Below are 11,152 nucleotides of genomic sequence, written 5' to 3'. Positions count from 1 at the left end.
CTTTACATCTCCTTTCCCATCCCTCCCCATGCCTTTCCTCCCTTCCCCAACCATTCCCCTCCCTCGTCCTCTTCTCCATGTTATGTCACTCCCCTTCCTTCTACGTCCTCTCCCCATCTCCATCCCCCCACACTCCCATCCTCCCAGCTTATCTTGGCCAGTAGCTTATCTCCCCACCCCATGGATTAGGCTCTTAATTATTTCTGCACTGAATGGAGGATTTTTCGTACTTCTTGATATTGAGGATTTATTTTTCTTAATCATTCGCAGTTACGTGGCTGATCGTGTGTGTGTGTGTGTGTGTGTGTGTGTGTGTGTGTGTGGCTCCGGGAGTGATATAAGGCCAATATGAGTTTTGGTGTGTCCTTACTCATACTCTCCCTTCCCTCGACCCCCTATGTCCTCCCTTCCATCCCCATTCCTCCGTCTTCTCTTCCGCCCCTCCCTACTCTCCCTTCTCCCTTCCTTTCCCTATTGCCCTCCCTCCCTACCCTCCAGCCTGGTCTTTCCGGTGCCAGGGTAGCATAAGCGGTAGTGACAGACCGACTCAATATACGACGACCTCACTCACGGCCTACCTGACTCCCTTAATTAATTACCTGGCGGCCGGGTACTGAGCGGCTTCATACTCCATACTCCGCCTGAGAGCACGGTGTATGATAGGCATCTCAGGGAGTGTCTTGCCCACCCACCCATCTTAACGTATATTGCGTTGCGTCACCCTCCACCTGACTTAGTTTATCGTATTGGCTTATGTACACGTTATCGCGTTTAGTTCGTCTTATCATTTTATCGTTGGCTTAGAGATCCGGCTTAAGGGTTTTGGGAAGAGATTACTGTTGGTGGTGGCCGATTGGCGTTAGTTTTTTTTTTGCGTGTGTGTGTGTGTGTGTGTGTGTGTGTGTGTGTGTGTGTGCACGCGCTCGCCATCGACTTGCCCTGCCTGTGAGAGATGTCAAAATTAGTGCCAAGACAACCCACAGGAAATTCTTGATTGAGTCTCCCTTAGCCGCCAGGCCGATTGACAGTTGACGTCTTCTAGCCTCTCAACCTTTCCCTACCTCCGGGGCGTTGTGAGTCAGGGAAAGAGTCGGACGGGGGCCTGAGGATGGAAAATAGTGTTGTGTTGTAGGCTTCAAGGACGCTAAGTAAGGTGACTGTGTTGTACTGAAGGGTTTGAATGTGGCTAAATACGTTGGTGCGTTAGGGTGAAGGGTTGACAGGAAAGGGAGAGGGGCGTGGCGGCGGCTGGCTCAGGAGGGGCGAGGCTTCTGTAACGCTAGTCAGGTGAAAATGACAGGTGAAGCCTTCATAATTAACCTCACCTGTACTCCAGCGTGGGAACTTGGCGCAGCTCAGTCGACCGTCGGTTCCCTTCCTCTTCCCCACATCCTTCTCCTTGTCCTTTCCCTCTCCTTGTCTGTCGTTTGCTATCTTCTTCTCTCCTCCTCTTCACTTCTTTCCTACTTTACTCACGATGACGTAATAGCCTTGTGTTGCATCATCTCCGTGTGTGTGTGTGTGTGTGTGTGTGTGTTGTGATACTCAGCAGGTTATTATTAATCGAGGTCGCCAGGGAAGTTGTATCATGTTTCCGGGATGTGTCGTTTGTGTGTCCTGATCCAAGGGATTAATGTGTCCTCATGTCCCGGATGCCACATACTTATTTCTTCACCTCCTCGCGTTGTTTAACCTTAACTTTGCACTCCTTAACCTTACCTATCCACCCATTTACTCATCCACTCACTCCTTTTTCCCTCGTACACTCACTCACCAGTCCCTTCAGTTAAGCCGTCACAGCTGCACACTTAGCCGTAATGCGAAGCGTAGGTGTAGTAGGCGCCATGGTTGAGGCTTTGTTTACAATGTTGCTCGTCGCTCGCCCCTCGTCAGTGTGACGACAACAGTGACTTGCTCGCGACCAAAAGCTGCCAGCAAGAGCTCGTGCTCGCCAGATTTGGGTCCAGTGTGACGCCAGCTTTATGTGAGGGGCGTGGTGAGGGACCTTAACTTGGTGAGGCTGCGGGTTGGCTCTCTTGTTCTAACTTGGTGCCCTGAAGACCCCCACACTCAGACTTAGGGCCAGTTTCACAGTTCCCCATGATGGGTTAGTAAGCTCCCAAACCAATACCAGAGCCTTCGAAATTTGCTTGTAAAGTGTCTGGTGTTTGTATTTAAGTTCACAAATTTGACGAAACTATACAGGAAAAGTCTTGTGTATTTAGTGTGGCATCGAAGACCTCACCATTTTGGATTGTATGGGATTCTATAGTTTGGTTCGGGCTGTTACGAAGACACTGTGTTGGACTGTGAAATCAAGGCTCACAGACTTCCTCCTCTTGTGTGTGTGTGTGTGGTTTCCGGTGCCCTGGTGTGTGTCGCTCTTGTGCTTGGCTTTCTACTTCCTTGCTCTCTCCTCTCATTCCCTTAATCCCCTCATCAAGTCTTCCTTTCCCTCATGTGCCTTCCTCCAGTCATTATCTTCCTCCCCCCCTGACCTCGTGTTATTTTTCTTCCTCTCCCTTATCGATACTTGCTCCTCTTCCTCCCTCCTCCACTCTCGCCCTCCTTCACTTTTCGTTATTCCTTTCCATCGCTCATACGTTCCCTTCATCTCCCGTCCTCCCTCACCCTTCCTTTCTTTATGCCTCTTTCATCACATATCTCGACCCTCTCGTTCCTTGACGCGCGCTCTCTCATCTTTCTTCCTTTATTGGTAGCCTTCCTCACCGCACTTTCCCCTCTCCCCTTCACCCTTCGTATCTCTCGTCTTTACGTCGTCCTCTCCTCGTACCATTTCCTCCTCTTCCATCCTCGTCATTCTCATCCCCTCCATCATCTTTTATCGTTCTCGTCTTTCGCATCGCTCTCCTACTTTCTTGTTTCCTCCTCACCTTAACCTCCCATCCCTTCCATCCTCTTAACCTATCACCTCTTCCTTCCTCTTCCGTCTTCTTCACCTCTTGCCCTCATCTCTCTTGCCATCCTCCAGCCTTCCTCCTCTTCCTCGTTCACCACCACCACTGCTGCCGCCGCCGCCGCCATCACCAGCATTGAGGGTGACACATCGTGCGTGATATTACGACGAGGAGGGAAGGCTGGCGGGTGTATTGGTTGTCACATGCCCGGCGATCCACCCGCCTACCTTGCATGGGCGGGTAGTGGTGGTGGGGGTGAGGGTACGGGTGGTGGTGGTGGTGGGGCGTTGCGTCACCCCCTCGGTGTGTCGGGTCACGCCTCGCCTCGGTGTTGCCACACAGCCATCACCACCTCCACCACCCAGCCAGGATTGTTCTGTCACTTTCATGATGGTGGTCTTCTACCAGACTTTAACGACTACATTATCAGAGTCAATTGCTGCTATTTTCCTCCTGTGTGTGTGTGTGTGTGTGTGTGTGTGTGTGTGTGTGTGTGTGTGTGTGTGATCGCTACAGCTGTTCCTCCCAACAAGCAGTAAATGTTGCAGTTCACCAGTTGGCTCGCATAACGGGCGGTGGCCGCGTTCCTAGTGACCGTAGACCGCGGGGTGTGTAGGGATGCCGGGCTGAGGATGAGGAGGAGGATGTGAGTGAGTCATCGTGCCTCAGGGTGGGGTGGGGAGGATGGCCTGCCCCAGAGTACGTCCCGGGGCCGTCACGCGTGGCAGGCGGACCACCGACGGCCCATGACTGCAGGACGAGGCGCTCCACCCTCGGGCTTTGTTTTCCGCCTTCACGCCCTGGTCCTGCCCCGCCACCGCCCGCCACTGTTCCCCGGCCATGTGCTTACGGCCGTCACATGCTTCCTTTGCCTCCTACAACCAGACGCCCACGGCCCGCCCCTGTGCTGTCAGCAGCTAGTGTTACCATCCTGTCTGTGTGCTGTTTCCTCCCTCCCCACCCCAGTATCACCGTCATCCTCCCTAGCTCCTGGGTTTATCACCACCACGCCCACTTCAGTAATGTTCCTCCACCCTCCATTCATCTCCCCACTACATCCCTATTTCACGACCAACGATCACCACCACTACCACCATCACCATACCTCCACCGCAGCATTGTTTCCTACGCCTCCATGTCCTCTCCCCACCACTTCCCTATTTTATACCACCGACAATCACCACCGCCACCGCTAAAAGTATACCACCACCAGCACTCGAAATAGGTGGCAGGTGTTGAGGTGTTGCCAGACAGCTGTGGGGCTCGGGGGGCAGCTGCAGGTGAAGAGGTGGGGGGAGGGAGAGAAGAGGGAGTGAGAGGATGGTGCTAGCAGGAAAGAGAAGTCGAGGGACGCCTTACCTGAGAGTGGAAGCGTGAACTGAAGCACCGTTGCCAGATTATCATACTCAAGAGCCGCGTATTTACCTGTTTCTGGCCCATAACTGTTGCCAAGAAGAACCAATAATTAACCATTTAAACGTAACCCTATATGAATGCAGTTATTTGGGTGATGAAAGCAGTTATTGGGTCGGATATCGGCAAACATAAGAGGCAGAGTACGACAATCTGGCAACGTTGAATTGAAGTGTGACGTGATGCTATATGACAGTTTTGTTGCCATGTTGTCTGGTGGCTGTGGCAGAAAAGGACGGGGTGGGGATGGGGTGGGAGAGGAGTAATGAGTAGGGTAGTGGTGTTATTAGGGTTAAAGTTGTGTGTGTGGGTGTGTGGAAAGAGTGTGTTTTAAGGGGTTAGAACCAGTCTCCCAGTGTGTGTGTGTGTGTGTGTGTGTGTGTGTGTCAGTCACCCCGCCACAGCTCGTGACACAAACATTCTCGGGTTACGTTACACTCCCACCTCTCTCTCTCTCTCTCTCTCTCTCTCTGATACAGTCTGGATCTTGCGAATAATTATTGCTGTTGCGAAAACTGGGTGAAGGGGAGACGGGTTGTGATCATGTTAAGTGTGTGTGTGTGGAGAGAGAGAGAGAGAGAGAGAGAGAGAGAGAGAGAGAGAGAGAGAGAGAGAGAGAGAGAGAGAGGTGACTGTCTTCCCCACTCAACCCTCAAGGCCTCACATAAACCATAGCCACCTCTCTTCATTCCCCTTAAGCCTCCAACCCTTCCCCTCCTTCCCTCCCCTCCCTCCATATGCCTTCCCTCCCTCGAAACTTCCCCTCGTCCCCCCTCCTCCCCAGCCCCGCGCGGGAGGCTGTAATAATATCCTTAAACACTTGCCACAACATTATCCAGAGAGTTAAGGTGTTTGTCGAGCGCCAGTTGGGGGAGGGGCGAGGAGGTGGGTGCCGTTTTTTCTACCTCCTTGATAATATGCATTAGAGAAAATTCGCTGCATAAGAAGTGTGTGTCGGGCAGAACAGGAAGGAAGGGGGGGAGGGCGGGAAGAAGGGCGGTGAGGCTTGAGCAAGAGAGGGTGAAATTAGCCTAATTCATCTGTTGGGTGAATGCCTGGCGGAGGTGAGTGACGTCCTGCAAAGTGTCGGCCTGGAGGGAGAGACCTTGAAGGGTGGACAGCATGACGGGAGGGTGAAGAGAGACTGCCTTGTTAGCAGGTGTGAGACAGGCAGGCAGGCAAACAGACAGGCAGGCAGCGGGCCGGCGGAGTGGATGGCGAGGCAGCGACGGAGTGACGTGGCGCCCTTAGGCATGGAGGACACGCCAACACCATTAGAGGTCGTGGTAGCCTTGCCTTTAGAGGGCGTCGCGCGCAGTAATGTTGTCCGTCGTGTGCCTGAGTGATGGCGGGGCGGGGTCGGGGACAGGGGCGGGAAGGGACAGGCAGTTGAGGGAGGGAGGGAGTCGCCGCGCAGCTCTGCCTTGATATTGGGGGGATCCTTGGTGATCCTCGGGATGAGAGGGATCACCCGGAGCACGCCGCGGCCAACTTTATATCGCTTAGTCTCGGGTTGCGGTTGTGTGTTTTCTCTGTCCATCACGGCCATTTGTATGCGTCCTGCGGGCCGAGCGTGTGCCCTCTTTTGTGCCCTTGTGGTGTTTGGGTTGCCCGGGCATGACTACCTCCGTGTTGCAATAAGAATAAATATACAAATTGCTAATGTCTGAGTGTCTTGTAAAGGGGATGCTCGGTGGGACAGGGGCGCGACGTAAACAAGTGGAACGCTCCGCTATTAATATATGACGGCGCAGAAGCTGGTTGAGAGCCGCATTGTGTCGCCCAGACTGATGCAATATTGGTCGTTTATTTGATGTGTGTTTTCTGCAGCCCTTTAGAGACTTGTTGTTTGTCGCCACTTTTGGGTGCTGAACACACACACACACACACACACACACACACACACACACACACACACAAACACGCATGCACACAGTGACCCAGTTTGTTGTTGACGGTTGCCGCCCATCAAGGTCGTTCCTCAAAGCAAGTAACCCCCCCCCCCCTCCACACACACACACACACACACACACACACACACACACACACACACACACACACACACACACACACACACACACTTCCTCCTTCCCTTGCCCCAATCAGTGCTTAAGATTTTTTTGTTTGCCTTCCCCCCACCCCACGCCTCCCCGGCATCAATGCTCTCAGCGCTCGCGTCATCCAAAACTGCACTCTATCCCCGCAGACTCCGCCGCTTTGGTGCTGCTTAAACATTCCCTTTTTTATCGGGAGGTGGAGCGTCTGCTAGTTTTTGTCAGGTGTACAAAACCTGCAGCGGGGTATGGGCGACAGGTGCGGTGGGGGGTGGGTGGGGACGGCGTGACGGGACAGGAGAGGGAGGTGGGAGGTGTAGCTCACGTTGTAAAGAATGTGACGTGTTGGCGACAAGGAAAGCAGCGGCGTCTCAATGCGTGGCCCTCCGCCTCTCACGAACTCTTTTGCGTCACGCCGCCACCATAATGCTGCCGCTTCTTGGCGCTGTGTACGGTGCGTCTCCTCAAAGGCGGCGTTCCTCGCTCTATTTGCGGGTGATGGGATGATTGGCGGTGGAGGCAGCCCAATAGCTCGGTAGCCCCCCATGCGTCACCGTCGCGTTCAGCCACACGACACACGCTCCTCCACCAGCAGCAGTTTGGGGGAACGGTCAGAGTTGAGGACCAGGTCACGCCGCCGCTTGACTCCTATGGTGATGGTGGCGGCACCACCTTCTTCACCGCCTCTCTGCACCACTCTTTACCACCTCACGCTGCCCCTGTCAGTTATCGCCTCTGCTGCAGAACCATAGCTAAGACGTCCTCCTCTGTCGGCTCCCTGCGCTAGCCCCTACCCAAACACGCCCGCCTCACGCTGCCCCTGTCAAGTAATTTTCTTGCCCCCCCTCCCCCCCCCCAAAGCTGCAGTACCATAGCTAAGGCCCTTATGAACAGAGGACGCCCAGAGGCACAAACTAACACCCCCGGAATCGATAATGGAAGCTAAGCGACCGTCGAGGCCAAAGTGTGTCCTGCTGAGTTTTCTCCATCTGTTGCTTGCTTCCATCTCCCCCCCGCAGCACCCATGACCCCCCCCCCCCTCCTCTCCTCTCCTCCCTCCCTCCCTCCCTTTATGGTGTGCAAAGGCTTTTCTTTCGAGTCCTCGCCTGGTCTTTTGCGCCTGGCGACACCCTCCTTGAAGTACACCCATTGTATCTCTCTCTCTCTCTCTCTCTCTCTCTCTCTCTCTCTCTCTCTCTCTCTCTCTCTCTCTCTCTCAGGATAATTTCACATTCCCTAAAAAGTAAGGAGTTCGGGGACGGCACCCATTTCCTTTGTTTTGGGCGCGGGGAGTCGGTTTTAGTGTTCGTAAATAAAGGGTCCCCCGCTGAGGATTCATTCCGTGGCGGCGGCAGGTTGTGGAGGATGCAGGGACACAGCACAGCGCTTTTGTTGTCTTGCGTGAAGAGAGAAAAGAGAGAGAAAAAAAAATATCCTGTCGCTTTGTCTCTGGCCACTCCTGTCTTGCTATACCTACCCACCCATTCTCTCTCTCTCTCTCTCTCTCTCTCTCTCTCTCTCTCTCTCTCTCTCTCTCTCTCTCTCTCAAGGGGGAAAAAAAAGGAAAGCTGCAATTTTGGTCCTCCGCCTATTGAAACGTCGAGAAAAATAAGACAATGTTTCCTCGTTCTTATAGTGTTGACGAGGAGGAAGGGCTGGCGGTGGTGGTGGCTGCCGGGGTGAAGGGGAGGTTGAGGGTCACTGGTGGTGGTGGTAGGAATGGTAGCCAGGGTGGTCATGGTGGTGGTTGGGTCGATGAAATTGGTAGTGTCTGACGAGGAAGAGGACAAGGAGGAGGAGGAGGAGGAGGACAAGGAGACGACTTAAGTGGAATCATATTGTGTGTAATGGTTGAAGTAAATCGCTCTGGTAGAGAGAAAAAAAGAGGTCACGGCTTAGGACATTTTTTCACGATTCTTTTATTCTCCGATGTTCCTCCCTCCCTTGTGCGGCCGCTTTCCCTCCACCTTCCCGCCGAGACATTGGTGACCCTTGCCATTATTAGTGTTAACGAGAAGAGGCGAGGCGAGGCGAGGCAAGGCGAAGGACCGTGATTGTCAAGGGGTTCAGTTGTCCTAATCAGAGCCTGGAAACAAGGTCTGAAGGGTTGCAAAGGACCGGCCCCTCCTCACACGCCCACCCGAGCCTTGGCGATGAGACGCGCTCCGGGGAAGGTGTGAGACGGATTGAGAGAGAGAGAGAGAGAGAGAGAGAGAGAGAGAGAGAGAGAGAGAGAGAGAGAGAGAGAGAGAGAGAGAGAATAACGCCCTCTTTCTTTCAGGGAGATATCAGGAATATGTACAAATGCTGGTTTAACTTCGTCTTTGTTACAGATAAGCTATGAATGTATGTTTGGTTGCCAGTCCGTGAGTCAGTAGATTAATCAGTAAATTAAGCATTCAATCAAACAGCCCAGACATATTGTGAATAATCATCCAAGTAATTAAAATGGCACTGTTATCAAAATACTCAGGTAGTCATGCAGGCAGGTAGGCAGACAAGAACTTAGGACGTTAGTTAGGGAGGCAGGCATTCTTATAGCAGACAGGCAGTTGGTCATTTATTCAATTTTGCATTCATTGAGGCAGGCAAAGAGGCAAATTCTCAGTCCTATAACACTCTCTTGGCTTCCCCCAGGGCGAGGATGGCGTGGGCGGCATGTCGAGCTCCGGAGGCGGCGGGGGCAGCGGGTCGTCGTCGTCCTCGGTGCGGGGCTCTTCCTCCCGCTCCCGCACGGAGGAGATCGGCAAATACCGCCTCCTCAAGACCATCGGCAAGGGCAACTTCGCCAAGGTCAAGCTGGCGAAGCACGTCCCCACCGGCAAGGAGGTGAGTACCCGCCACCTGTGTTACCTGTTACCTGTTCTTCCTTGATCCCTTCGTTCATCAGTTAATTCATTCAATCATCAGTTCATTTTCTTTACGTATTCCTTCATTGATGCTCTCCTACCTTCCTTCCTTGATTTATCTTAATCTTGCAGTATTTTTTTTTATTTAGTGTATCTATCTATCTATCTATCTATCTATCTATATATATATATATATATATATATATATATATATATATATATATATATATATATATATATATATATATATATTTTTTTTTTTTTTCATTCTATCACACTCTTCTTTACTTACGTTATGTGCTTAGTTCTCTCTCAATTTTTTTTATCTCGACATTGCCACTTTTTTCCACAAGTATATTTTTTCGTCCTTTCATTCCGTTTGATCCTTCTGTCAGGCATACCGTATTTTCTATTGATTTTGTCCAAGTCTTCTCAGCCCTTGTATTCCTTGGTTGGTTTCACTCAGTCTTGGTCATTTACCTGTTTTTTTTCGATCTTTGATGCTTTCACTGATGACCTTATGCCTCCCATTGTCTTGCTTGCATCACTTGTCCGGCGCACCACGATAGATTTATTCTTCTGCGCGCACGCGCGCGCGCACACACACACACACACACACACACACACACACACACACACACACACACACACACACACACACACACACACACACACACACTCACACATATAAACATGCACAGTGCCTTATCTCACCCAACAACTAATCTAATCCTCTTATCTTGTACAAACGCCTGTTCTTGTTCCCCCCCCTCGACGCTGCTCCCCCTCCACCTCCTTCCCGGCCGGCCATGTGGAAGTGTGCTGCAGCGGCAATTTTTAGTTCTTATATAATGTTGTGTGTGTGTGTTTATATGTTGAAATGGTGCTTATTCTCATTCGTCATGTTCAATCTGCAGTAATGTCATCCTTTGTATCCTCGTTAAAAAAAATGTGTGCCAGTGAGTTGCAAAATAACACACACACACACACACACACACACACACACACACACACACACACACACACACACACACACACACACACACACATTGATGTAACTGTCCACATGACCTTTTGGAGAGCCCCGTCACGATGGCTCTGTGTGTGTGTGTGTGTGTCAGAGAGAGAGAGAGAGAGAGAGAGAGAGAGAGAGAGAGAGAGAGAGAGAGAGAGAGAGAGAGATGGATGGACGCAGAACAACGTTAGTGGGGAGGAGGAGGCACTTCGATTTTAGAGATGCGGAAAGGGTAGTGAGTGGAGGGGGGAGAGGGGGTAGCATGTCAGGTGAGGGGGGAGGGGTGAATATGAAGGTCAAGGACATGATTAGTAGTGGAGAAACACACACACACACACACACACACACACACACACACACAGAGAGAGAGAGAGAGAGAGAGAGAGAGAGAGAGAGAGAGAAGGTGGGAGGAGGTTTCATGGAAGATCGAGAGGAAAGGCACTTAGACTGGGAGGAAATATTGGACGAGGAGAAAGCCTTAGAGAGAGAGAGAGAGAGAGAGAGAGAGAGAGAGAGAGAGAGAGAGAGAGAGAGAGAGAGAGAGAGAGAGAGAGACGAACACACCAACACACGAACACACAAACTTAAACGGAATGAAGACCAAAAAAAAAAAATAAAAAAAAAGGTAATGGAGAAAAATAATTGAATAACGTAAAAAAAAAAAGTGCGAAAATATGGAAGATACAAGAAAGAAAATTGAAACTACTGCACACCTGAACACACAACACGCCCATTCAGATACCCCCCTTCCTCCCTTCCTCCGTGGGCTCTGGGTTGTATGTGTGCTCAGTCGGCGTTCCAGATTCTCAGTTCATAATCATCGTATTGACATAAACACGATGTAGTAGTCTTCCCCCTCCTCTCCGTTCCCCATATGGCCCCCCCCCCCCCCCCCCTCGTCTC

General features: G+C 51.6%; 1 protein-coding gene across 20 annotated transcripts in view; it reads left to right on the top strand.

The window, feature by feature from the left end:
- LOC127009108 (MAP/microtubule affinity-regulating kinase 3-like) overlaps positions 1–11,152 on the top strand; it is a 110,709-nt gene that overhangs the window by 64,473 nt on the left and 35,084 nt on the right. For all 20 annotated transcript variants that reach the window (XR_007761691.1, XM_050881908.1, XM_050881922.1 and 17 more), the window contains one exon: positions 9,023–9,214. Coding sequence is in view for 19 of the 20 variants with exons in the window: in XM_050881908.1 (XP_050737865.1) it covers positions 9,023–9,214 (192 nt within the window). In the remaining variant the exon portion in view is untranslated. The remainder of the gene's footprint in view (positions 1–9,022; positions 9,215–11,152) is intronic.

This window comes from Eriocheir sinensis, chromosome 4, assembly GCF_024679095.1.
Source record: "Eriocheir sinensis breed Jianghai 21 chromosome 4, ASM2467909v1, whole genome shotgun sequence".
In the NCBI taxonomy this organism is placed as follows: domain Eukaryota; kingdom Metazoa; phylum Arthropoda; class Malacostraca; order Decapoda; family Varunidae; genus Eriocheir; species Eriocheir sinensis.
This window is presented reverse-complemented; position numbering and strand designations above follow the sequence as displayed.